The 27,747-nt window shown below is 45.2% G+C and overlaps 2 protein-coding genes across 12 annotated transcripts in view; both read left to right on the top strand.

Moving 5' to 3' along the window:
- The first annotated feature begins 126 nt into the window (after positions 1 to 126).
- On the top strand, positions 127 to 12,618 carry MBD4 (methyl-CpG binding domain 4, DNA glycosylase). Of its 8 annotated transcripts, none has more exons than XM_021922692.2 (8): positions 127 to 428; positions 2,230 to 2,457; positions 2,878 to 3,719; positions 6,721 to 6,795; positions 6,873 to 7,007; positions 7,595 to 7,744; positions 8,235 to 8,285; positions 12,484 to 12,618. In XM_021922692.2, the coding sequence occupies exons 1-8, from the start codon at positions 325 to 327 to the stop codon at positions 12,501 to 12,503; spliced, it is 1,605 nt and encodes a 534-aa protein (XP_021778384.1). In that variant the 5' UTR covers positions 127 to 324; the 3' UTR covers positions 12,504 to 12,618. The 8 variants fall into 8 exon arrangements, with proteins under 8 accessions (XP_021778384.1, XP_021778381.1, XP_021778380.1 ...); XM_021922689.2 differs by having other exon boundaries at positions 6,724 to 6,795; positions 8,235 to 8,338; positions 12,484 to 12,599; XM_021922688.2 differs by having other exon boundaries at positions 8,235 to 8,338; positions 12,484 to 12,599.
- A 174-nt stretch (positions 12,619 to 12,792) lies between these two features.
- Positions 12,793 to 27,747, top strand: part of EFCAB12 (EF-hand calcium binding domain 12) — a 28,485-nt gene continuing 13,530 nt past the window's right edge. For 2 of the 4 annotated variants that reach the window (XM_009181329.3, XM_009181330.4), the window contains exons 1-4: positions 13,016 to 13,363; positions 19,645 to 20,081; positions 23,616 to 23,801; positions 26,541 to 26,697. In XM_009181329.3, the coding sequence (XP_009179593.2) occupies positions 13,213 to 13,363; positions 19,645 to 20,081; positions 23,616 to 23,801; positions 26,541 to 26,697 (931 nt within the window). In that variant the 5' untranslated portion in view covers positions 13,016 to 13,212. The other 2 variants (XM_003906877.5, XM_009181331.3) reach the window with 2 other exon arrangements.

Raw genomic sequence — 27,747 nt, 5'->3', positions numbered from 1 at the left:
GAAAAGCAGCAAAAGCTAGGGTGGAACTGGAGCCCCTAAGGCATCAGCGCAACCAGAGCGCGCGCGATTGGTTGGGGTTTGTTGGGGCGGTGCGCCTTCCTCGACAATGGATTTGATTGGTGGAGCGTGGAAATGGCGGCTGTAGCCGAGGGGGCGGCCGAAAAGCAGGGGCGGCCGAAAAGCAGCGGCGGCGTCTGGGCCACTTTCGCAACATTCAGACCTCGGTTGCAGCCCGGTGGCGTGAGCTGAGGTTTCACATCTTACTCCGCCCCACACCCAGGGCTTCGCAGCGCTGGGCTCGTTGCTGCAGCCGGAGCCTGCTCGATGGGCACGACTGGGTTGGAGAGTCTGAACTTGGGGGACCGCGGAGCTGCCCCCACCATCACCTCTAGTGAGCGCCTAGTCCCAGATCCGCCGAGTGACCTCCGGTAAATTACTGTTCCCTTTTGGGCCTCAGTTTCACCGCCTGTAAAACGGGATCGGGAGAGTGGACGGTGTGTGGGCCTTTCTAACCTTAGACAGAGGGTCGGCAGAGACCTCGAAGCCCACGGGTTTAGTTACTAGGGGCTGGAGCTCAGGTGCTTTTCCTGTGGGATCAGTCCTGGGGTGCGCCCGACTTCCTCATCCAAGATGACTAGGGAGACTTGAGGGGGAGCCGGGAGGTTTTGTGCAACAGGTCCCCTTGAATTGGAGGATCCTAGGAAGTCATTTGAGTACATGTATGATAGGAGGTTAAGATTTACCTACTTTTTTCGAAATTGAATCCTAAGAACTACTTTGAAAGAGGCATCACCTTCTTTTTACAGAAAGTATTTTACAGAGACTTTGAGATGTTAAGTAACTTGCTGCTAAACTTACAGCTGGCAGAGCTGGGATTTGAGCCCTAGTCTCTTTAATAGTTTGTGCTGATTTCACCAGGCTTCAGTATCTTTATCTCTAAAATTGTAAACAGTATCATTTCATAAGATCCGCCCAGCTCCGCAAAATTATTTTACCCCAACTTACATCAGAAAACCTTGATTCTAATTCTAGTTCTTGCATAGTTTCCCTATTTGTAGAAAATAACTTGGGTTAAATGATCTCTCTAGACCCATCCAGCTTTTACAATCTGTGGTTTAGTGATTAGGATACACTTTACTGAAATTTTTCTTTTTTTAATTTTTAAATTATGTTTTCATCATAGAAGACACACTGGAACATTAATGAAGTTTTAGTTTAGTTTAGTTTTTTGTTTTTTTGAGATAGGGTGTCACTCTGTCACCCAGGCTGGAGTTCAGTGGCACAATCGTAGCTCCCTGAAGCTGTGACCCGCCGGGCTCAAGCAATACTCCTGCCCCCAGCCTGCTTAGTAGCTGGGACCACAGGTATGCGCCACCACGCCCGGCTGCTTTTTTTTTTTTTTTTTTTTTTTTTCATTTTTTATAAAGACAGGTATCTCACTGTGCTGCCCAGGCTGGTCTCAAACTCTTGGGGTCAGGTGATCTTCCCACTTCCTCCTCCCAAAGTGCTGGTACTATAGGCATGAGCCACCTTGCCTTGCCAACTTTTTTCAATAATAGTATGGGAGAGAAGTATTAGACCAAGATTTGGTAGACTTGGATTCAGGTGTCTGTTCTGCAAGTAATTTAACCTTTCTGTCACTCAATTTTTTATCAATAAATTGAGAGTTAATCTTATCGTACCTACAAGGTTACCATGAGGATCAAGAATGAAGGAGATTCAAAACTTCTGTATCAAATTATTTACCTTCTGGAGGGTTACATCTGATGAAAGTGATACACTCTCCCAGAAATTGTACATTATGTAAAACTTTTACCTCATTTGTTGGCAGAGAAGAGAGAGTAACTCACTGATTTATTTAAGCATTTTCTGATGCTTAAGAGCTCAGGTTAAGAGCTCAGCTGTTAGCTCATATTCTCAAATTTATGCTAAGTGCCCCCAGAAATCTTTACAATAGCCCTACTCAGTAATTAATCGGAAAAGTTTCTAACTTGACCTTTTTGTTGTGCAGAGATTTCCAACACTTTTTAACTTGTGCTAGAGGGTATGGGAAGCTTTTGGAAGACAGGAAAATACTCCCATAGCACAAGGCTGGTCCATACTGACTTTAGTCTCCCCCATTTTAATATGGATAATCTATGTGGTTCCCGCATTATCATGGATTAAAACTTAGTAGGCAGTGGAAGATAAATTTTAAATAAGTTAATCACTTAGACTTTGTTTTTCCAGCAAAGATGTTGCTGTGGATTTGGAAAGAGTGGAAGAAGATGAGGAACAAATGATGATAAAAAGAAGCAGTGAATGTAATCCCCTGCTATTAGAACCCATCGCTTCTGCTCAGTTTGGTGGTACTGCAGGGACAGAATGCCATAAGTCTGTCCCGTGTGGATGGGAAAGAGTTGTGAAGCAAAGGTTATTTGGGAAGACAGCAGGAAGATTTGATGTATACTTTATCAGGTAAGCATATAAGATGGTAAAGACAGTAAAGCAAAATAATTTTGTCTGGTCAGATAGTGGGAGCATAGCAGGAATCTTGGCTTCTTTATATTTTTATCATAAAACGATTGCAGATTCTCTTCTTTCAATGTTGCTATTAATTACATCAAGTGATTTGGGGAAAATTACATACATTTTGTCCCTCCTACTGTGAATGGTTAACGGGTAGGTTGCATTTAAGTTATATTTATAAATTTATTTTATATTGTCATAGAGGAAACAAACCATTTAAAAGTGCCATTTATCACTCTTTTTCATTTTTAAATGACAGATGCCCATGGCAACATTTGGAAATTAGTTAGAAATCTGAAATGTGGTCCAATTCTTTTAAAAGTCCCTTCTATTTACTAGCAGTAAGTTTCCTTTAATATCATTTTCTAGCCCACAAGGACTGAAGTTCAGATCCAAAAGTTCACTTGCTAATTATCTTCACAAAAATGGAGAGACTTCTCTTAAGCCAGAAGATTTTGATTTTACTGTACTTTCTAAAAGGGGTACCAAGTCAAGATACAAAGACTGCAGCATGGCAGCCCTGACATCCCACCTACAAAACCAAAGTAACAATTCAAACCGGAACCTCAGGACCCGAAGCAAGTGCAAAAAGGATGTGTTTATGCCGCCAAGTAGTAGTTCAGAGTTTCCGGATAGCAGAGGACTCTCTAACTTTACTTCCACTCATTTGCTTTTGAAAGAAGATGAGGGTGTTGATGATGTTAACTTCAGAAAGGTTAGAAAACCCAAAGGAAAGGTGACTATTTTGAAAGGAATCCCAATTAAGAAAACTAAAAAAAGATGTAGGAAGAGCTATTCAGGTTTTGTTCAAAGTGATAGCAAAAGAGAATCTGTGTGTAATAAAGCAGATGCTGAAAGTGAGCCTGTTGCACAAGAAAGTCAGCTTGACGGAACTGTCTGCATTTCTGATGCTGGAGCATGTGGTGAGACCCTCAGTGTGACCAGTGAAGAAAAGAGGCTTGTAAAAGACAGATCGTTGAGTTCAGGATCAAATTTTTGTTTTGAACAAAAAACTTCCGGCATAATAAACAAATTATGTTCAGCCAGAGATGCAGAACACAATGAGAAGTATGAGGATACCTTTTTAGAAACTGAAGAAACTGGAACAAAAGTAGAAGAAGTTGCAGAAAAGAAGGAACATTTGCATACTGACATTTTAAAACGTGGCTCTGAAATGGACAACTGCTCACCAACCAAGAAAGACTTTACTGGTGAGAAAATATTTCAAGCTATCCAGTGCTTTCAAGCACTATTAAACATTATGTGATGAGAAATTTATAATCCTGCATCTTGTATTTGTGCCTGTACATGGTTAAGACGTGAAAATAGAGCCAAGAAATAGGGCCAAATATGAGATACATCCTACCAGTTGATCCTAATACTTATCTAACTGATATTCAAGCAGTTTCCTATGGCAGAGAGAAAATCAGCTGACTGCTGTCATGAGGCCATGGCAAAGGAGAGTACTACTGTTAACAGCTGCCATTGTCTCTCCCTGGTGCAGCACCTGGGACTCTCCTTCTCAGCAGGGCTTTCCCTTCTTCCTATCCTCTTTCCAGCCAGTAATCTTAAAACTTGAAGGAAAATTAAAAGCCTTCACTTGTGAAAAATTTAGGGAAGACTTCTTTTTTTTTGAGATGGAGTCTTGCTCTGTCGCCCAGGCTGGAGTGCAGTGGCACAGTCTCTGCTCACTGCAAGCTCTACCTCCCAGGTTCATGCTATTCTCCCACCTCACCCTCCCAAGTAGCTGGGACTACAGGTGTCCGCCACCACGCCTGGCTAATTTTTTGTATTTTTTTTTTTTTTTTGAGACGGAGTCTCGCTCTGTCACCCAGGCTGGAGTGCAGTGGCCGGATCTCAGCTCACTGCAAGCTCCGCCTCCCGGGTTCACGCCATTCTCCTGCCTCAGCCTCCCGAGTAGCTGGGACTACAGGCGCCTGCCACATCGCCCGGCTACGTTTTTGTATTTTTAGTAGAGACGGGGTTTCACTGTGTTAGCCAGGATGGTCTCGATCTCCTGACCTTGTGATCCGCCCGTCTCGGCCTCCCAAAGTGCTGGGATTACAGGCTTGAGCCACCGCGCCCGGCCAATTTTTTGTATTTTTAGTAGAGACGGGGTTTCACCATGTTAGCCAGGATGGTCTCGATCTCCTGACCTCGTGATCCGCCCGTCTCAGCCTCACAAAGTGCTGGGATTACAGGCGTGAGCCACCGCGCCCAGCCGGGAAGACTTCTTATATACATAAATGGGTGGAGAATAGTTGGTGTCTTCTCTTCACACCCCTCCTGATACTTACTACTAGATGTGACTTCCAATTTAATTTTGTATATATCATAGTCGTTTTTATCTTCTATTATAATGTAATGCTTCTCTGAAATGCTTTAGAGCTCTAAATAATTCAAAAGTATAATCACATAGTTCATCTATTATTTGTAATATGCTCTTAATACAGAATTCAGAACTTAGCAGTTTTGTCTTTATTCCCTCAGTGAATAAGAGATAAAAAGGAGACCTTTTGAGCAGCCCTGTATTAGTTATTCATTATGCTATTACGGTGTAATGAATAACTCCTTTAAAGAATAATAATTTTACTTAAACTCCTGTGGGGAAACAGCCTGGACAAATTTGTGAAGCAGGAGAATAGATACGATTCTTGTTCCCAGTTCTACCCATGATTGTATGTCTTTTCTGTGTCTGGAGTTTCTCTGCCTTTAACACAAGATGGCCATATATACCTAGTGGTATATTCTTATGGTATAAGAATTCATCTTCTTATAAGAATTCTTCAAGTCTGTGTCCTAAACACTGAGCTTCTTGACGAAAGCTTTGAGGTTTATGTAGATTTATTGCTAGCAAAATGGGCAAAAATTAAAAACTTTTTTTGTGATAAGAGTGTAGTTCTCAACATGAGATGAAGAACTCTTAGGTTCCTAGGTGTCCCATGAAATAGTGAAGATTCCCATTGGCTTAGCTAGAAATTGCCAAGTAAACTTGGCATAAAGGAGATTGGTTAGTAATTATTCATAGGAGCCCACAGAAAAAGTTGTCAAATCAGAGCAGTCAGAGCAGTTTCCTTTGTTGTTGTTGTTGTTGTTGTTGTTTTTTAACTCTCTACTGGGTTTTACCTACTCAAACTAAAATAGCCAAAAAACAGTAGTCTAATTATCTGGAGACCTGGATACTTGTTCCAGTTTATAGTCAATCCCAATATCATTTTGGGATGATTGCTTAATTTCAAAGCTTTAGTTTCTTCATCTGTAAAAGAGAGGTAACCACCCTGACTAGTCCTGTTTTTCACATCAAAAATATTATAAAATGAGAAGTGAAAAAGATGCTATACAAATGCAAGGTATTATTAACTGATATTCAAATTGCGAGGATATGGCTAAGGAGTATTACATGTGATTTTAGAAATTTGAGAAGTCTGATAATACTGGTTCCCAGTAGACAGAGGTTCTTAATAGGTAGTTGTCTCAGGTGCTCTGGGGTTCAAATTGTAGGTTTTTCTGCAGACTCTGTTTTGTCTGTATATTCTGTTTTGTCTGTATCCCTTTTTTTGGTAGGTGTAAAAGTAAGTTCACTGCAGAAATTTTGGAAAATATAGAAAAGTAAAGAAGAAAAGAAAAATTAGCACTTGGCAACAACCGTTATATCATTTTGGCTTATTTCATTCTTAACCTCTGTATTTTTATTTATATATGTTTCCCCTTTTTTATAAAATTGGGATTATATGTAGACTTTTGCTTTTTTCATTTAGAAGTTAATGGGAAAGTATTCACAATAGTCTAAAAAATATTTTAATGACCACATTATACAAATGCATTGTAATTTAAAATATTCCATACTGCCTTTAATTTTTCAATACGATAAACTCTGAACATAAGTCATAAAGAACTAGTATCACAGAGTGGTTAAGGTGAGGACTCAGGAGCCAGACTGTCTGGATTTGAATTTTAGCTCTGACACTTAGTATCCGTGTGATCTTGAGCAAGTTACTTAGCTTCTCTGTACCTCAATGTCCATATCTGTAAAGTGGAGATAAAAATAATACCAAGTTCATGGGTCATTAGTTGGATTAATTGGGTAATTTATGTAAAGGGCTTAGAATAGTAGCTGGCATGCTTTGTAACAGTGTTGATATTATTTGCATCCCTGAATATTGCTTTAAACTAAACCATAGACTCGATAAAGTGTTCACTTTTCCTTTTCAGAAGATATCATCCCACGAACACAGGTAGAAAGAAGGAAAACAAGCCTGTATTTTTCCAGCAAGTATAACAAAGAAGGTATCCCTTTCCCAATCAGAACAGCAAATTCTAATTCTATTTTGGGTTTTCAATTCTGATGCAGTATGTTTGTTTAGCTCCTAGCCCCCCACGACGTAAAGCCTTTAAGAAGTGGACGCCTCCTCGGTCACCTTTTAATCTCGTTCAAGAAACACTTTTTCACGATCCATGGAAGCTTCTCATCGCTACTATATTTCTCAATCGGACCTCAGGTTTGGGGATTATTATCATCTTTGTCTTACAGACAGTGTGGTAAGGAGAAAGCACTGAATTGAGGCCTGGGTTCACAGTCCATTTTGAGTGTGTCACCTGGGATAAGGCATTCTCCCTTCACCCTTAAACTCTTCACCTACGAGGAAATTAGACTAGATGACATCCAACAGACCTTTTAGAATAAAGGGGTAGATTTTATTTATTTTCTACTTACAAATTCATTTTGATCATCAATGAAAATCAGTTAATGTTTCTCCACCCTCTTTCGTGTGTGTTTAAAAGTATCTTTTTCACTGAATGTACCTTGTGTTCTATATGCCTCTACTCTCATTATCTGCTGATCTGATCATTTAAAAGCTAATCATGCAAGGCCAGTTTTCAGCATAATTTGGACTATTAGCCCCATATATTAGCAGTGTTGGCATTTGATTCTGAAAGTGGTTGCTGGTTCCGATAATGGCTTCTCGCCAGTGGTTTAAAAAAAAAAAAAAAACCCTCTGGATGAGATTTCTAGATGAGAAACTACTTGAACATGAAATCAGCCTATCTAGAGTCTTGTAATCATTCAGTTACTTTTACTTCCCAGGTAAAATGGCAATACCTGTGCTCTGGAAGTTTCTGGAGAAGTATCCTTCAGCTGAGGTAGCAAGAACCGCAGACTGGAGAGATGTGTCAGAACTTCTTAAACCTCTTGGTCTCTACGATCTTCGGGCAAAAACCATTGTCAAGTTCTCAGGTATTTTCCTATATACCCAAAGGAAAAACATAATACCTTGTGCTTATTTAAGAGAGCCACACCTTAAACTTTAATGTCCTCAGATACTATATTAATGGAGGTTTTTCAGCTCAAGCACCCTAGACATTTAAAAAAGTCCACTTTCCCCAAACCACAGCCTCCCAGTGACCTAAACAATAAATCTTTGCCCATCACTGGGTCAGGCATGTGGGCAGAATTAGGGGAAGAAGTCAGTGAAGCAGAAAGCCCAGTTCTTGACCTCAGGGACGTGACCTCTGTCGCATTAGCACAGCACAAAAGAGTGGTTAGGATTTGGTAAATGATATGGGTGCTACAGGAATTCAGTAAGAAGGGCAGTCACAACTGAGGTTGCCAGGAAAGAGCCTTTCCTGTCCCTTTCTTCTCTTCTCTCCATCCTGCCCCGTCACCACACATTTTGGGAGGGTGTCTTTAGAAGCTGACTTGATGTGTGGGATGTTGTATTCTTCAGATGAATACCTGACAAAGCAGTGGAAGTATCCGATTGAGCTTCATGGGATTGGTAAATATGGCAACGACTCTTACCGAATTTTTTGTGTCAATGAGTGGAAGCAGGTGAGGCCCACTCCCATCCATAATTCAGCACATTTGGTCTCTGGGGCAAAATAAGTCCACCATTATGGTTAAGACTATTTATTGGACACAAATGCTATTATAGTCACAAACAATTTTGTTCCTGGCTGTGGGGAAGTGGGTGGCATGCAGGTTTTGGGGTAGGCACTCCCAAGTCCACAAAGACCAGTCCAGAGGTGTGGCCTCTGACTCATCTCCAGTGGTTTGTCACCTCTGGCCCTCTTCCTGTCATTCCCCATTTGTGTACTATCTCTAAGCCTGCCATGGTTTTCCTCCTGTCCAGAGTACACCACTACAGGAAAGCAGGAAGGTTTGGGCCTGCAATGTATACTTATTGGGTTTCTCTTAGTGGTCTCAGGCTACTTTTGTGGTGACTGGGTCCTGCTTTAGCCCTGTTGAATATGCCCAGCCCTTGGCATACTGATGGTATCCTGGCATCCAGTGGTGCCCTCGGCTTTCGCGACTCACCTCCATTGCATTCAACCAGTAGGTCTGGCCAGGCCTGAACTGAAGGACCATGGTCCTATCCCTACTTCATCAGAGCAATCCATTGTGACCTGAGAATCCTTTTTTTTTTTTTTTTTTTTTTTTTTTTTTCCTGAGACGGAGTCTCACTGTGTCGCCAGGCTGGAGTGCAGTGGCGCAATCTTGGCTCACTGCAAACTCTGCCTCCCGGGTTCACACCATTCTCCTGCCTCAGCCTCCCGAGTAGCTGGGACTACAGGCGCCCACCACCACGCCTGGCTAATTTTTTTGTATTTTTAGTAGAGATGGGGTTTCACCATGTTAGCCAGGATGGTCTTGATCTCCTGACCTTGTGATCCACCTGCCTCGGCCTCCCAAAGTGCTGGGATTACAGGCATGAGCCACCATGCCCGGCCCTGAGAATCCATTTAACCTCTCAGGGCCTAGAACCTCCTTCTGGAAAGTGAGGTATTAATACTTGACTCATGTCATCACCACCCCACACTCCAAGTCATGGTGAGTAGTCATTTGGACAGTACTTTGTAAACTGTATGTGATTACCTTAATATAAGGTATAACTTAAAATATTCATGAATCCCATGAGGTTAAAAGTTTTAACTTTTAGTATAGTATCATAATGTACTGTCCCCCAGCAAACATTTAAAAAGCCAATTTTAAAAAACATATTTCTGACTAAGTTACATTAAGGTCTCTGCCTCTTTGTGTGTTGTATTTCTTCCAGGTGCACCCTGAAGACCACAAATTAAATAAATACCATGACTGGCTTTGGGAAAATCATGAAAAATTAAGTCTGTCTTAAACTCTGCAGTTTTCAAGCTCATCTGTTATGCATAGCTTTGCACTTCAAAAAAGCTTCATTAAGTACAACCAACCACCTTTCCAGCCATATAGATTTTAATTAGCCCAACTAGGAGCCCAGTGTGTGTGCTTTCTTAATGTGTGTGCCAATGGTGGATCTTTGCTACTGAATGTGTTTGAATATATTTTGAGATTATTTTTAAATAAATTATTATTTGACAACAATCCAAAAAAAGTGTGTGGCTTTTCCAAAAATGAAATATAATCAGAAGATAAAAAGTACATCTAAACTATCAATAATACAAAGCAAATTTCTATCAACCTTGCTAAAGCTAGGGGCCCACTAAATATTTTTATTGGCCAGGTGTGGTGGTGCACGCCTATAGTCTCAGAAGGCTGAGGCAGGAGGATCATTTGAGCTCATGAGGGCCCAGGAGCTCAAGGCTTCAGTGAGCTGTGATCATGCCACTGCACTCCAGTTTGGATGACAGAGAGAGACCCTATCTCAAAAAATATATATTAAAAAAAAAAAAAAAAAGCTAACCCCAAAGTCAAATAAGATTCCTCTGGCATTGTGTATTGTTGACAGCTCCACACTGTCCCTTAGGAATTGTAGATTCCACCTCAGCATCCGTTTGGTAACCTAATGTGAATATCTGTCTGCTGCTCCTTTTCAGCTCACTCACTCTTTTACCTTGGTCCCTTTGTGAAAACTCATTTCTCATCTTCCATTTGGAGTTTATACCATTTGGCCAGGCACAGTGGCTTACATCTGTAATCCTAGCACTTTGAGAGGCTGAAGCAGGAGAACTGCTTGAGCCCAGGAGTTCAAAACCAGACTGGGCAACCAGATAATGAGACCCCATCTCTACAAATAATTTTAAAAATTAGTTCGGCATGGTGGCACACACCTGTGGTCCCAGCTATTCAGAAGGCTGAAGTGGGAGGATCCCTTGAGCCCAGGAGATTGAGGTTGCGGTGAGCTATGATCACACCATTGCCTGGATGACACAGCGAGACCTGTCTCAAAAAAAATTAGTCTTATGCCATTTTTATACAAGTACTGTTATTGTTCAAATACCAAAGCATTTACTATTAGAAAAAAAGGGAAAAAACTAGTTATTAAGTCTTAATTACCAACTACCATTTTAAGATATAATTTGAAAATTAAATTGATTGAATAAATGAAAAATCAGTTGTTCAGGAAACTGCCTTTGTTGTAGGGCGGTGTGAACCGGATCAGGCTGCAGTGTGATGCAGAGGTAGTTGGTTGTTTCCACTTTAGTGAGTAATAAGTGTCAGTTTTTAGAAGGATGAATTTTGACCAGAGAACAGGAAAACTGGCCACACCTCCCTCTCCCCACGGCAAACATCCACTTTATAATTTACCATCACATTTTCATTTGACAAACATCCAATTAGCATTCACAAAGTGTGAAACCCTGTGGTGGGGAGGGGCACAAAGATAAGTTCTGTACAGACTCTCAGAGAGAGAAAAAAGGGCACCTAATAATGGAAGGGAACAAAAGGGGTAAGGAGTAGGGACAAGACAGCCAGATATGGCAGCTAAGGATAGCGAGGGGCCTCTGAAACCTTGGGCCCAGCTGGGGCTGGAGGGTGGGGCGGGCTCACCAAGCTCAGGGTATCAGATATGGCTTCATGGTAGGGCTGGTGGTCATATCCTTTCCCCTAGCATCTCCATGGGGAGTGTGGGCCCATGTGAATGCAGGAGGCGAGCTCTGTGCTAGGGGACCTCAGGACAGCCAGGTTGCTCAGGCTCTAGGCCTGGCTTTTCCCCTTTATTGCAAGTAAGGTTGCCTGACCTCTGTACCTGTTAACTTGTCTTGTAAAAATGGGATAGTGGGCCAGGCACGGTGGCTCATGACTGTAATCCCACCACTTTGGGAGGCCGAGGCGGTCGGATCACGAGGTCAGGAGATCAAGACCATCCTGGCTAACACAGTGAAACCCCGTCTCTACTAAAAATATTTAAAAAATTAGCTGGGGGTGGTGGTGGGCACCTGTAGTCCTAGCTACTCGGGAGGCTGAGGCAGGAGAATGGCATGAACCTGGGAGGCAGAGCTTGCAGTGAGCCGAGATTGCGTCACTGCACTCCAGCCTGGGCGACAGAGCAAGACTCCATCTCAAAAAAAAAAAAAAAGGGGGATAGTGGTGTCTACCTCACACGGTGATTGTGATTATGAAGTTCAGACATGTAGTGCTAAAATGGTACCTGGCTTGCAAGAGTGCTGTATGAATGTGACCCATGGCAACCATCTCAGGTTGTGAGGGTCACAAAGATCGCTTGTCTCAGCAAAGGACAAGTGCTCAGGTGTTTCTTTTTAACTTTTTAAAAATTGAGCTAAAAGCCACCATTTGACCATTTTAAAGTGTACAATTCAGTGGTTTTAGTACATTTACAATGTACAGCCATCATCACTAATTCCAGAAGTTTCCATTTCTTTTTTCCATTCCAAAAAGAAGTTCCCCACCTGTTAGCGGTCACTTCCAATTCCTCACCCCATCCCCTATCTGCCATTAATCTACTTTCCATGTCTGTGGGTTTGTCTATGCTGAACATTTCACATAAAATGGAATCATACAGCACGTGGCCTTTTGTGTTTCGCTTCTTGCTTAGCATACTGTTTTGAAGGTTCATCCATATTGTAGCATGTACTTCATTCCTTCTTATGGCCATCCTATGGCTATACCTCATTTTGTTTATCAGTTGATGCACGTTTCAAGGGTTTATTATTCTCTGGTCCTCAGGTTCTGTAACTCCAAACCATGGCACCCTGCCATAAGGGGGGCAGAACATACCAAACACCTTTTTCTGGCCACAGCTCACTTTGGTTCTTCCTAACCCTCTGGAGGAGGCAGGGCCTATGTTTCTGATGAGAAAACTAAGGCCTAGAGATATGGAGACCTGCTGAAGATCCCACACTTCACGGGAAAACCTGAGACTTTCTACACTAGATTCCGGGGCACCGCGCCGAACAAAGAAATCCCGCCTTTCACCAACCCCAGAACTGGGCACGGCGTGGATTTGCTCGCTGACCCTCCTAGAATTGGACGAAAAGGAGGTGGGGTCAGCAGGCACTGGGCCGAGCGGGCTCGCTCCTGGCACGTGGCAGCGCTCAGCCAATTGGCGCGGGGCGTCGGTAGCCACGGTAACAGGTTGCTCCGGCTGTCCCAGCTGAGCGCCTTTCGCACGACTTGGAGTTACTGTTTATCTGATACTCCGGCACCCGTACGCAAGCAAGCCCACATCTACACACATTCATACACGCCCTTCAGCACCCCCTCCCAGCACCACGACCATGGACGACGACTATGAAGCGTACCACAGTCTGTTCTTGTCGCTGCTGGGTAAGTCCCGGGAAGTGGCGTCTGCAGGGAGCGCTCAGCGCCCTAAGGACGCGTGGAAGTGGGGTGACGGCAAAAACTCAGCCACAGATCTCATTGTGCCGACCCCTCTGGGTGAAGGGTTGCCATGGAGTCGGGGGCAGGTCATGTACATTTCTGAGATTTCCACCTGAGCCTAGTTGGAGGCACCAGAGGCCCGACCCATAATGACGGGAGCCCTCCAGCTCACCCTGTTTCTCTGTAGGACATTAATGTATTCAGTACTGGAGGAGAGGCACGGAAAAGACGTCAGTCTTCAAGGTTTTGGCAGTAATGTGCTGGGGACCAAGTTCTTGGCAAAGCAATGCAGCTTCATGGGTAAAAGACAGAGATAAATTGATAATTACAGAATAAGAAGGGGTGAATGCCGGGCCCAGGGATGACACCCACAAGTAAAAGGTGTGCTGAGGGTATGGGATGGGGAGCAACAGTTCCAAGCTTTTGGAAAATATCTTTACACTTGAGCTTAAAGGATAAAAGGGAGTTCTCCAAGCCAAAAGGGGAAGGAAAAAGCATTTCGGGCAAAGAAACTTTTTCCTTCTATGGCCCAAGAAGTCTGGTGTCTCTGGAAATGAGGTGAGAGAGGTCAGAAGGGACAAGATCATAAAAGATCCTGCAAGCCAGGAGATGGAGAGGCCACTGGGAGTGGCAGGACAGGAATGGGAGCAGTCAGAAAAGACCTGAGACTGAGTTGGCAGACTCAGAATGTTGGTGTGGGAAGATGAGAGCTGGGGCTGTAAAGCTTGAAGACTGAAGGTCTTCTCCATGCCCCTTCTCCAGCAGTGAACACATTAATGCCCAGTGGAGAAACAGGGCGAGCCAGAGAGGCTGACCACCTTTCCCAGGCACACAGGTCAGGGCTCTGGTCAAATGCTCAAGCTAAAGATGCTGGGAGGTGAGGGAGAAGGCCCAGGCTAGAGGTAACTACAGGAACTTGGGGACTGGTTGGTCAGGAAACATACAAGGGGCAAATAAAGATGGTGCTCAAGTTGGCAGCTGGGGGACCTGGTAGATGGAGGTGTCTTCCACAGAGATAGAGAACGTATTCAGAGGACCCAGTTAGTGGGGGCAGGGGCACGAAGACAAATCCAGTCTTGGTTGAGTTTAAGATCCTTGTCAGTGGCTAGACACAGTATATCCCGCCTGTAATCCCAGCACTATGGGAAGCTGAGGTAGGAGAATTGCTTGAGCCCAGAAGTTTGAGAATAGCCTGGGCAACATAGTGAGATCCCACCTCTACAAAATCATTTTTAAAAGTTAGCTGGGCCTGGTGGGGTGGCTCACGCCTGTAATCCCAGCACTTTGGGAGGCCAAGGCGGGTGGATCACAAGGTCAGGAGATTGAGACCATTCTGGCTAACATGGTGAAACCCCATCTCTACTAAAAATACAAAAAATTAGCCAGACGTCGTGGCGGGCACCTGCAGTCCCAGCTACTCAGGAGGCTGAGACAGGAGAATGGTGTGAACCGGGGAGGGGAAGCTTGCAGTGAGCCGATAGCGTGCCACTGCACTCCAGCCTGGGCGACAGAGTGAGACTCCATATCAAAAAAAAAAAAAAAAAAAGTTAGCCAGGCTTAATGGCATGCACCTGTAGTCCCAGCTACTCAGGAAGCTGAACTGGGAGGATCATCTGAGCCTAGGAGTTCAAGGCTGCAGTGAGCTATGATTGAACCACCGTACTCCAGCTTGGGCAACAGAGCAAGACCCTGTCTCAATTAAAAATAAATAATAGGCCGGGCGTGGTGGCTCAAGCCTGTAATCCCAGCACTTTGGGAGGCCGAGACGGGCGGATCACGAGGTCAGGAGATAGAGACCATCCTGGCTAACACGGTGAAACCCCGTCTCTACTAAAAAATACAAAAAACTAGCCAGGCGAGGTGGCGGGCGCCTGTAGTCCCAGCTACTCGGGAGGCTGAGGCAGGAGAATGGCGTAAACCCGGGAGGCAGAGCTTGCAGTGAGCTGAGATCCGGCCACTGTACTCCAGCCTGGGCGACAGAGCGAGACTCCATCTCAAAAAAAAAAGTAAAAATAAATAAATAAATAATAAAAAAAGATCCCTGTAAGCCATCCAAGTGGAGATGTTTTAGGAACAACTGCAGGTATAAACTTGGAGCTAATTCCAAGTCAAAAATATTGGTATGGATGTCCCCAGCATAAAGAAGGTCATAGAAACATGAGAGTGGAAGGGATTATTTGAAAAGAGAAGAGAGCTTGGGTATAAGCCTGGAAGCAACAACCTTTAAAGAGTACAAGAAAAGAGGGGCCCAAAAACGGTAGCCAGAGAGGTAGAATTGGACATAGCAAGAGATTGAATCAAGCCAAGAGCAGGGAGAATTTCAAGAAAGAGTGGAATTGTTTCCAGACACCTATAGGCTGTCCGAGAAAAGAGAGAACAAATGTGTTTTCTGGGACATCCATGGGGAGGACTAGAACCAAGGGATAGAAAGTCCAGGGAAACAAATTCTGGGTCAATATAAGGAGGTATTTTCTAGCAATCAGAGTTTAGCGTCCGCCATGTTAAGTAGAAAGTTCCACGTCACTGGAGGTGTATAAATGGAGGCAAAGTCTGCCAGTGATATTGAGGAAAGCGTCCTTGACCTGGGCAGGTGATTGAACTAGTTGGCATATGAGAGCTTTCCTCGCCAGTCTCCTAGGAACATTGTCACATAGTCTCTACCCATAACTACATAATGACAGCCTCTTTTATTGTTAAGAGCCCACTTCCCTTTCTGTCAATGGACACAGGACTCCAAAGAGCACTAGAATGAAGCTCTCTGAGGAGGGTGTGGTTGGCAGGCACCCTTGGAAAGTGGGGTCAGGGGCTGGTGCAGGTTTAGAACTATGTGAGGAGAAGGACTCAGCCAGGGAAAACCCTGGGAAATGCAGTGCTCTTCAGAGGGCACAGCAAATGCAAAAACTGAAAACCCAGAGCCAGGAAAGAACCAGGCACCTCAGATAACAGAAAGGAGGACAGCAGCTGGGACCACATGAGTGAGGGGTGGGGTCTGGGAGGTGACAAGGGAAGAGTGAGGAGCAGGGCCAGTGAAGGCAGCTTTGTAGGCCACAGAAGGAGGCGGGTATTTATTCAAAGAGCAGTAAGAAGCCATTGAATGGTTTCAAATTGGGGAGGGACAGACTGTGAATTTACATTTGTAAGGCTCTCCTAGCTGAGGGCAGAACATGGATTGGGAGTATAGGGAGGACCCAAATGGGAGCAGCAAGACCTGTGGGGAGCAGGTTTTGTGTTGCTGTGGTCTGCAGGGTAAAGTTTCAATCTCTTAGCCTGGCATTTGAGATGATGCCAACCTTATTTCCCACTAACCTCCTCCTTTACACACAGTGTGCTTCCAACATGTGGAACTGTCTGGTGACCCAAAAATCCCCAAATCCCACTCCTGACCTTTCCCCATCCCTGCCCCTCCACCCCATGAAGCCAGACTATTCTTGAAGGTCCACATCAGAGACACTTCTTCCTTGATGCCCTCCCAGGTTCCACAATCAGCATTTCTCCCCCAACGGAGAACATCTTGTTACCCTCTGGGTGCCCCACCTTGTTCCGTTGGGTGGACTGGGATCAGGTGAACCATGGTAGGTGCTCAGCCTAGTTTAATCTGCACCTGGTACAGCACCAAGCCCTGGGGGATTCTCAATAAATACTGGTTTGATGAGTGATGACATTCTCAGTCATCCCCTTTTGAGAATGGACTTTCTTGTGGTCAAAGTAATGATACATGTGTTGTTAGAAGTGCTCACTTCCATCCTTATTGATGTGTAATAGTCTGTTCTAGCACTGCTATAAATAACTACCTGAGACTAGGTAATTTATAAAGAAATGAGGTTTAATTGACTCACAATTCCTCAGGCTGTACAGGAAGCATGGCTGGGGAGGCCTCAGGAAACTTAACAATCATGGCGGAAGGCAAAGACAGGCACATCTTACACAACCCAAGAAGGAGGAAGAGAGAGCAGGGGGAGGTGCTACGCTTTTGAACAACCAGATCTTGTGAGCACTCGCTCTCACGAGAACAGCAAGGGGGAAGTCTTCTCCTATGATCCAATCACCTCCCACTAGGCCTCTCCTCCAACAGTGGGGATTATAATTTGACACGAAATTTGGGCAAGGACACAGATGGAAACCATACCATGATGTTTACTTTTATTATGTGCTGACTATGAAAGGAACACATGGGCCTTGTAAAGACACTTAACAAATGTACTGAATGTCCACTTTGGGCCAGGCTGGGCACCGAGGACACAGGGGAACTAAGACACAGTCCTTGTCACTGAGAAACTCACAGACTGTTGAGAAAGAAAGATGCAAAAAATATCTTCATTTCAGAAAAATATGGTAAATGCTTATGATGGGACTAAGTATGGGGGCTGTGGGACCCAGAGGACCCATGAGAGGGGGAGTGGGAGGGTTTCAAGGGGCCGGGATGCCTGAGCTGAGTCTCAAAGGGTGAGTCAGGGATCAACAAGTAAAGCAGGGAGGGAGAAGAGCGTGTCATGGGGAGGAAACAGCATGGCTTGTGTGTGTGTTGGTGGAGCAGATCTGTTTGGATACAAATGCAAGGGAAGACAGAAGGAGCCGGAGAAATCGGAGAGACTGGCAGGGGCGAGAGGGCCAGATGGGGCCAGGTTAAGGAGCTTGAACTTTATTCTAGAGGCAGTTGGGAGCCATGGACAGGTTTTAAGCAAGGGAGTTTGGATTTTAGGAGGAAAATAACTGACAGTATTTCCAATAAGATTGTTATATCCCTTCTGATATTTTATTTTTTTGAAAAAAGGTCTCTGTTGCCCAGGCTGGAGTACAATGGAGGTCATCTCAGCTCACTGTAGCCTTTACCTCCCAGGCTCAAGTGATCTTCCCACCTCAGCCTCCTGAGGAGCTGCGACTACAGGCGTGCACCACCATGCCCGGCTAGTTTTTAAGTTTTTTGTACAGATGAGGTCTCACTATGTTGCCCAGGCTGGTCGTGAACTCCTGGGCTCAAGTAATCCTCCCACCTCAGCCTCCCAAAGTGCTTGGATTACAGGCATAAGCTACCATGCCTGGCCCCTTCTGATTTTTTAGAACACTTTCAAACTGTTATCTCATTTGATCTTCATAACAACTTCAAGAGGTAGATAGAGCAGAGTTTATACCGTTTCAGAAGTGAAATACTTGAGACTCAGAAGGATTGGGTGACAGCCCTGGGTAATATCAAGTAACAGCTAAGAGCTGAGCTCTGGGGCCAGACAAACTGAAGTTCATGTCTCAGCTCTGCTACTAATCAACTGAGTGACCTTGGGCCTCTCTAGGTCTCAATGTCCTTATCTGCAAAATGGGCATAATCATAGTACCAGCATCGTAGGTCTGTCCATTTGTCACTCACCAAATATGTACTGAGTTCCCATTATATGTAGACACTGTGGAGGTGCCAGGGCTCCAGTCGGGAACAAGAGAGATAGGGTTGTAGTCTTCACAGAACTCATAGTCTACTAGAAAAAATAAACATCAACCAAATAATTACACTGGGGGTCTCAAAGCAAATTGCTGCCCAAACCAAGGACTTAATAAAGAAAATGAGCTGCCTGTGAGACAATAAGGAATGGGGGAGTGTGTGGCAAGCTGGAGAGGGCAGTGCCTCAGCCCAAAGTAACTCAGATTGAAAAATATCAAGCAAGGTGTTAAACAAAACAAGACCTCAACCCTCATTCAGTATGAGGGCCACCAGTTTTCAGCCCTTGATGTACCCAGTTGTGATAAGTGGTCTGAAGGAAAGTGCAGGTTGTGATGCAAAGATGTGGCCTGGAGGATGAGGAAGAGTACCCAGGGTGTGGATGGGGAAGGAGCACTCCTGCTAGAGGGAGGAGCACATACCAACCCCTAGTCAGGATGAGGCTTGGACCACTCAGCAAACAGAGAGAAGCCCAGGTGTCCAGGACGTATAAGGAAAGAGAGGCAAGGGACTGGGGGACAGGTTGACAGAAGAGGGGCACGGGACTTCATTTTAAGGGCTATCAAAAGTCATGGAAGGGCTTCAAAATGAGTGAATGGTGAGTATATACCAATAATAGCAGATATATTGTATACAAAGCAACTGTAATAGATTGACTGATTTTAATATCACTCCCATCCAATAAAATAGGTTACCTTCATTATGCCCATTTTACCAATGAAGAGGTTGAGACAGAGAAGTTAAGTGGTTTGCTCAAGATCATGCAGCCAGTAGGTGGCAGGACCAGGACTCAGACCGAAGAGCGTTCTGGCCCCAAAGCCTCTGCTCTTAATACTGTGCTGCCTTAGATGATCACACAATATCAGACTGGCATCTTTAAAAGTTCATTCTGATTGCCAGTGGGAGTGTTGGGGGCTGGGTGTGGAGAAGATGAAATAAGAGAAAGCAGATAGAGCCCTTAGCTTGCTGCCTGCTGTTGGGAATGCCCGGTCACATTAGATGAAATTATCCTTATCATTACAGCAAGACAATGATAAAACCTGTCCTGGAATCCAGGGCCCCTGACTCCCAGCCTGGAGCAAAAGTGTTTTTCCTTCCTGGCTCCTTTTAATCCTCTTCCAGAAAGAAACTCACCTTTTAACTCTCTTACCCCAAGGACTCTGCCCATCTAAGACTTCCATCGATGAAAATGCCGCCGTCTTTGATCCTGAACTGGTCATTGCCCACTGCTTCAAGCAGTTCAAGCAGAAGGACTTCCGCCTGCCTCAGACCCGCCGGCGAATCATCATGGTGCCTCGCAAGGAAGATCAGACACCCATTAATCCTGCATCCCAACCTCAGGCTCCCCCAAAGCCCATCCCCAGCTTCAAAGCTCTGGAAGCTAAAGATATCCAAGAGCAGCCAGAGGACAGGAAGACCTGGCTGAGCCGGAGGGCGAAGCTGCGGCAGGAGCTGGAGTCCTTTGGTGATGTAAAGAGGTGGCTGGAGAACAAGCCCAGCATCACGCCTTCAGAGGCCAAGGTCTTACACATGATCCACGAGGAGCAGAGTGCCCAGACAAATGCCTCCCAGGCAACTACCAGGACCACCAGGGTGAGCAGCCCCATTTGCCAGATGAACAAACCAAGAGTTTAGGGATGCATCATCATTTTATTCCCTTGGATTAGGCTGAGTAAGGATAGTTCACCCCATTTCACAGAGGAGCAAACAGAAGTCTTGAGAGGGAGGTGTATTAGTTATCTAGTTGTCTATTGCTGCCAAATGACTGAAAGCAGCAAATATTTATGATCACACACAGTTTCTAGAGTCAGGAATTGGAGAGTAGCTTTGCTGGGTCGCTCTGGCTCAGAGTGTCTCATGAGGTTGCAGTCAGGATGTTGGCCTGGGCCTCAATCATCTGAAGGCTTGACTGGGGCAAAAGGATCTGCTTCCAAGCTGGCTCACCCATGTGGCTATTGGCAGGAGGTCTCAGTTCCTCCCCACATGGACCTCTCCATAGGGCTGCTTGAGTGTCCTCACAGTATGGCTGCTGGCATCCCCCAGAGTGAAGGGTCCAAAAAAGAGAGCAAGACAGAGGCTGCAGTGCTCTTTAGGACCTAGCTTCCGAAGGCCTCAGTTTCAGAAGTTTCACACTATCACTTCTACCACATTCTCTTTGTCAGAAGTGAGTCCCTGAGTACTGCCCATGCTCAAGAAGGAAAGAAGACTCCATCTTAGAAATGAGAGAAGCAGAATAATTTGTGGACATACCTTAAAATCACTCCAGAAGGGATCATTCCTGGCAGTCCATCTTATGGGGTATTTGTAAAATACCCATTGTTCATTCATTTGTTCATGACACATGTTTGCTGAGGGTTCCATGTAGCACGCAGGTGCTCACAAGGCTATTGTGAGGATGACGATTGTGAGGTTGGGAGGAAAAGGAGGATCCCCCTTTTACAAATGTGGAAATAGAAGCTCAGTGAGGCCAACATTTGTCCAAACATACAGTGATAGTAAGTGATAAGGGCACTACCAACTCCTTCTCTCTCTGTGACATTTCCTTGGAATAAAAAGTCAGATAAGTTGGGTTTAAACATAGCTCTGCTACTTCCTAGTTGTATGATTTGGGTCTCAGTTTTCTCATCCGTAAAATAGAGATAACCATTATTCCTACCTCCTGGGGTCACTATGATGTCTAAATGGATTCATTTATATAAGGTGCCTAGGACGCTATTGGACACATAGTGAGCACTCAAACATGTTTTCCATCTGTATTATTGTTGTAATCTCATGGTTGTCCATTGGGTTGGTTGACCCAGAAGCTTCAGGGCCAGTCCTTGCTGTTACTATAGCCAAAATCCTAATTTCGTGGGTCTAACACACCCTCTTCTGCCAGCAGCATAGGGTCTAAGAATAAGAACTAGACGGGTTAGAAATGCAGGTGTACTGCTTACTGGCTGTATGGCATTGGGAAAACCCTTCACATCTCTAAGCCTGATTCCTTATTGTGAATTAGGTAGTACCTCATACCTCATTCATAGGATCGTTTATTCCTTCAGCAAATAATTACTGCCTGTCTTCCTAGGGCCTGGGCTTTGTTCAGTATAAAGGTGGGAGATGGGGATACACTGTAAATAAGAAATGGTCTTGCTTTCAAGGTGTCTTAGCGTGACTTCTCTTGCTATCACAGAAGACCTGATACTGGGTAATTTATAAAGAAAATAGATTTTTTTGGCTCACAGTCCTGGAGGCTGAAAGTCCTCATGAGGTTGCAGTCAGGATATTGGCCTGGGCCACAGTCATCTGAAGGCTTGACTGGCCGGCCTCTAGGTACGGCCTCGTGCTGCATCCTAACATGGTGGAAGGCATCTCAGGGTGAGGGGGTACACGAAAGGGAGCCAAACTGGCTTTTCTAGCATATCCCACTCATGATAACGAACCCACTTCCATGATAATCAATCCATAACCCATTAATCCATTAATCCATACATGAATTAATGGATTCATGACAGCAGACCCCTCATGACCCAATCACCTCTTAAAGGCCCCACCTCTTTTTTTTTTTTTTTTTTTTTAGAAGGAGTCTCGCTCTGTCGCCTAGGCTGGAGTGTAGTGGTGTGATCTCGGCTCACTGCAAGCTCTGCCCCCTGGGTTCACGCCTTTCTTCTGCCTCAGCCTCCTGAGTAGCTGGGACTACAGGTGCCTGCCACCACGCCCAGTTAGTTTTTTGTATTTAGAGACGGGGTTTCACGTGTTAGCCAGGATGGTCTTGATTTCCTGACCTCGTGATCCGCCCGCCTGGGCCTCCCAAAGTGCTGGGATTACAGGCTTGAGCCACCGCGCCCAGCCAAGGCCCCACCTCTTAATACCATTATGTTAATAACAGTATTAAGTTACTTCTGACCCGGCCCATCTGCGGTCATCAAAAGATGCTGCGTTTCTAACGAGCTTCTGGTGATGCCTGTGGTACTGGTCCACGGACCACACTTTTACTTTCACTAGCTATTTAATAATGTAAATTAATTATAAATTGGCCGGGTGCGGTGGCTCAAGCCTGTAATCCCAGCACTTTGGGAGGCCGAGACAGGTGGATCACGAGGTCAGGAGATCGAGACCATCCTGGCTAACACGGTGAAACCCTGTCTCTACTAAAAAATACAGAAAACTAGCCGGGCGAGGTGGCGAGTGCCTGTAGTCCCAGCTACTCGGGAGGCTCAGGTAGGAGAATGGCGTAAACCCGGGAGGCGGAGCTTGCAGTGAGCTGAGATCCGGCCACTGCACTCCAGCCTGGGAGACAGAGCCGGACTACATCTCAAAAAAAAAAAAAAAAAAATTATAAATTTAAAAATCCAGTCCCTCAATCACACCAGCCACATTTGGAGTGCTCAATAGTCACATGTGCCAAGTGGCTTAACAAAACTCACCTTAAGTTTAAACATGTGTTTTGGAGGGGACAAACATTAAGCCATAGCACAAGGTGTTCACGTTAGTGGGGGAGGCAGCCACATCGGATTAATGGCTCTACAGTTTGCTATAGGCCATTAATAGAAGTGGGTCTCTATTATAGTAAGCACCCCGGGAGGAGCACAGAGGAACAATACCCTAGGGAATGGGAAGGCCCTTTGTAAACTGTCCAGTGCTGCACCAAGGTAGAAGATTATCATCATTACAAAATATGCCCTTTCACCTGGAATTGGAGGAGGAGGAGTATTTGGACAGATAGAGAAAGAGAGAAAAATTTTCCAGGCAAGAGGCCTATAGCAGATGCAAAGGCTGGGGGAGGGGGTGGGGGATCTCCACCTGGTTCCAGGGAAGGGTATAGGTTTTGGTGCACTGAGAGACCAGACCAGTGGGATTACAGATACTGCCTGGTTTGACAGGAGAGATGTAGATAAGAATGAAATTTTAGTTCCTATATTTTCCAAGCCTTGTGTTTTTCAGATGAGAAAACCAAGGCTCAGAGAAGCAAAGTCTCCCAGACATTTTGTGGCCAAACACAGTTGCCCTGAATCCAGTGCCCTTTGTACTCTATCCTGCTATTTAGAGTTGCTCGGCCTCTCCTTACTCCCTAACTCTGGTGACTGCATCCCACTGGCCGGTCTCCCTTGAACTCTCTCCTCTGCCCTACCCTCTCGCCTCTTCCAGAAAAAAGGCCCCCGGCTCTCCCGCCAGATGGTGCCCCAGCTCCAGCTGCCCAAGCCCCCTGCCCTGTCAGTCATGTACTCCTACCTGCATAGCCGCAAGATCAAGATCCTGGAGATATTTCACAAGGTGGGCCAGGGTGAGAACCAGAGAATCACCAGGGAGGAGTTCATCACGGCTGTAAAGGCAGTAAGTGCCACCTGCTTTCTCTGGATGGGCCTAAGTGGGCAGGATGTCCATGTACTCCCTCTTTGCCGCCCCCTGCTGGGTTCTGGTTCAACTGAGAAGTAGACATAAGGAGTGCAAACTGTCCGCCTTATTACTTATAAAGCCAGATTGAAAAATATGGATTAACTTGTGGCCAAATCAGATCCTTAAAATCTGCTCCCCACACCAGTCTGACATTGAAAGCCCCCACCTGAGTGGAAAGTCTGCAGAGTCAACCTCATAACCAGCCAGCTACCTTGGGGAATCCCTGTCTTGCACAGCAGACCCCAAAACTGAGATCAGAGAAAGCTGGTAGAGTGTCTCCAACTGTTACTGGCATATAAATTACATGGGGGTCCTGTCGAAATGCAGCTTCTGACCCAGTACATCTGTGGGTCATCAAAAGATGCTGTATTTCTAATGAGCTCCTGGTGTTGCCTGTAGTACTGGTTCATGGACCACACTTTTACTTTCACTGGCTATTTATTAATGTAAATCAATTATAAATTTAAAAATCCAGTCTGTCTATCACACCAGCTACACATTTTGAGTGCTCAGTAGTCACATGTGGCAAGTGGCTCCTCTACTGGACTGCACAGATGTGGAACATTTCCATCATCATGGAAAGTTTTATCGGCCTAGCAGAGGTCTGCAAACTGTGGCTCACGAGACAAGTCCAGCCTGCTTCCTGTTTTTTTAAATAAAGTTTTATTGGAACACAGTCACACTCATTCATCCTTGAATTGTCTGTGGCTGCTTTCATGCTACAATGGCACAGTTGAACAGTATGACACACTGTATAGCTAGCCAAACCTAAAATATTTACTGAGTTTTTTGTTTGTTTGTTTGTTTTTTGAGACGCAGTCTCACTCTGTCACCAGGCTGGAGTGCAGTGGCGTGATCTTGGCTCACTGCAACCTCCGCTTCCTGGGTTCAAGCGGCTTTCCTGCCTCAGACTCCCGAGTAGCTGGGACTATAGGCATGCACCACCACGCCCAGCTAATTTTTGTATTTTTAGTAGAGAAGGAGTTTCACCATGTTGGCCAGGATTGTCTCGATTTCTTGACCTTGTGATCCACCTGCCTCAGCCTCCCAAAGTGCTAGAATTACAGGTGTGAGCCACTACGCCTGGCCCTATCTGACTTTTTACAGAAAAAGCTTGCAAACCCTAGTCTAGATGAATTAAGTTTTTATATATTTTGAATGCAAGATACTTTACCCTGGCATGATGGCTCATGCCTGTAATCCCCCAACACTTTGGAAGGCCAAAGCCAAAAGATTGCTCGAGGCCAAGAGCTTGAGATCAGCCTAAGTAACATAGTGAGACCCCCATCTCTACAAAAAATTAAAAAGCCTAGCCCAGTGTGGTGGCACACACCTGTAGTCCCAGCTACATGGGAGGGTCAGATGGGAGGATCACTTGAGCCCAGGAGTTAGAGGCTGCAGTGAGCTATGATCACAACACTATACTCCAGACTGGGTGACAGAGCAAGATCCTGACTTAAAAGAAATCCAAACAACAACAACAAATACCTTAAACAACTTTAAGAAGTTGACTGTGATGTCTTTTGTGGCTTTAAATTATTACCAGTTTTCTCACACATGTTTTATGACATGTAATTATCTCAACAACATTTCAAAGCATTTAAAGATAATGGTATTTAATTTCCATAACCCAAAGGTTAAATAATTACATTCTTTAGCACCAAGAGAGTTCTTTTTTTTTTTTTTTTTGAGACGGAGCTTCGTTCTTGTCGCCCAGGCTGGAGTGCAATGGTGCAGTCTTGGGTCACTGCAAACTCCCTCTCCCTGGTTCAAGGGATTCTCTTGCCTCAGCCTCCCGGGTACTGGGATTATAGGCATATGCCACCATGCCTGGCTAATTTTGTGTTTTTAGTAGAGATGGGGCTTCACTATGCTGGCCAGTCTGACCTTGAACTCCTGACCTCAGGCATTCCACCCGCCTTGGCCTCCTAAAGTGCTGGGATTACAAGCATGAGCCACCACGCCCGGCCAGCACCAGGAGAGTTCTGATCTTACTTAAGGAACGTTCAAGGCTAGGCGCAGTGGCTCACGCCTGTTTACCTAGCACTTTGGGAGGCCGAGGCAGGAGGATCACTTGAGGCCAGGAATTTGAGTAAAGTTCAGTGAACAATGACTATTGTCTAAAGAAACTGAAGAACAAAATCATATTTCCTTTACAACTTTTCTTCTTGAATATCCAATGTTGCTGGCAAGCATTATACACTTCCAGAGTTGCTCATTGGCCTTAAAAGAGTGAGGTGTATAGTATTCTTGATCCCATTTTCCAGGAATTAAGGGAGATTTATGTGTTACTTGTGGACAGGGATGATCCATATGTGAAATCATGCTTCATATCTAGGATGGTAGATGCTGCCATTGAGACTGGTAGGAAGTGGGGTGGGACCCTAGAGGAAGAAGTAACCCACTCTATAAAGATGGTGACATCTGGACTGGACTTTGAAGGAGGGATGGGAGTTTTTCAGGCAGAGAAGAGGAACTGCCTGAGCAAAGGCAAAGGTAAGAAAGGACCAGGAAAGGGCTCTGAGCTCCTGCAGCAGGGACCTTGGGTATAGTAGTGAGTGGTTGAGGATGAAACTGGAAGCAGGATGGGGATCTGAGGAGGCTGGTAAGGCCTTGGCCATCAGGGCAGGATGTTTAGATGGGAGCCTGCTAGTCTCAAGGCCTCTGTCTCCTCAGGTCGGAGTCCCTCTGAAGAACCAGGAGGTGGAGGATATAGTGATCTACCTCAGCTCTCTTGGGAAGCACAACACCATCACCATGGACATCCTGGCCAATACCTACAAGCAGTGGTCTATGGCTCAGCAAAGGAGCAACCTGGCCACTGCAAGGAAGCGTGCGTACCCCTCCCTGTCCTGTGCCTCCACCTCCCCGTCCTGGGAGCGAGCATGGTGCAGGAAGCCTTGGCCTCTCCTCCAAACTCACTTCCTCAGTGTGTTCCCCAGTTTGGGCTGACTGTGGTTTGGCCAAGCCTCTGGAAATTTTCAGGCCCAGAGATTAAGTAAGGAGTAGATACTCCCTTGAGTGCCCAGCTACCACTGTGTCCATTCAAAGACAAATGAGTCCCCGCCCTTGTTCTTAGCGGAGGATACTCAGCCCACCAGAGCCCACCTGAGAGGCTGAGAACTGACCCAAATGGCAAGCCTTCCAGAGACATTTATGTGTATGTGGGTCCAAGGCCTCCTCACTATTAATCCATACCTTATTGATAAAATTCTTGTTCAGAACCAGAATTAGCACATGTTTACAGTTTACTGGAAAGTATATTTTGGTATTCTGCTATCAGGGGTATTATGGCAGGGTTGCTGTGAACAGTTGTAAAGGTTGTGCATGGCTCAAGTTCCATCTGCCGAGCAATACACTTGTGGGGCCACATCTGCCCAGACAAGGCACAGAGGCAAATTAGAAATGGACTTGCTAAAGCTCTGGCTGTGAATTTACTCTACAACACAAAGGTGCATTGTATGATATTTCTTTATATCTTAGTACCATTCTTGTAGTAAACAAACAAAAAAGAACAATTACAACCACCCACCCATTCCAGCACCTTTCCCAAACATAGCCACAGCTTTGTTTTTCTAAATGAAACAAATCTTGCTCTGTTCCCATCCACCAGGTTGGCAGGAATTTAATCTCACGCATGTTTGGAGCCTCCTTGTCCTCCCTGAGTCACACAGGAGCCCTGGAGGAGGCAGTGGAGGGGTTTCCTAACAATGCTAAAGATCCGGGGTGAGGCCATTCGAGTTTACGGTCACACCAAGTGGAGTTACTCAGCATCTTCACTGGAGTGGCTCATTTGGGAACAGCAGGCAGCTCAGAGCATCCATTCCTCAGTCCTCTGGGAGATTTTCAATGTCCAGTCTCAACCAGCTGCCCTGCAGAGAAA

The sequence above is a fragment of the Papio anubis genome, chromosome 2 (genome assembly GCF_008728515.1).
Source record: "Papio anubis isolate 15944 chromosome 2, Panubis1.0, whole genome shotgun sequence".
In the NCBI taxonomy this organism is placed as follows: Eukaryota; Metazoa; Chordata; class Mammalia; order Primates; family Cercopithecidae; genus Papio; species Papio anubis.
The sequence above is the reverse complement of the archived record's forward strand: the minus strand, read 5'-3'. Positions and strand labels throughout refer to the sequence as shown.

Bases quoted from the DNA above. Each gene is read 5' to 3' on its own strand.
- MBD4 (XM_021922688.2), top strand. From the start codon at position 325: ATGGGCACGACTGGGTTGGAGAGTCTGAACTTGGGGGACCGCGGAGCT. The intron at 2,458-2,877 runs GTAAGCATATAA...ATCATTTTCTAG, and splicing joins TTTGATGTATACTTTATCAG to CCCACAAGGACTGAAGTTCA. The intron at 3,720-6,720 runs GTGAGAAAATAT...TTTCCTTTTCAG, and splicing joins AACCAAGAAAGACTTTACTG to AAGATATCATCCCACGAACA.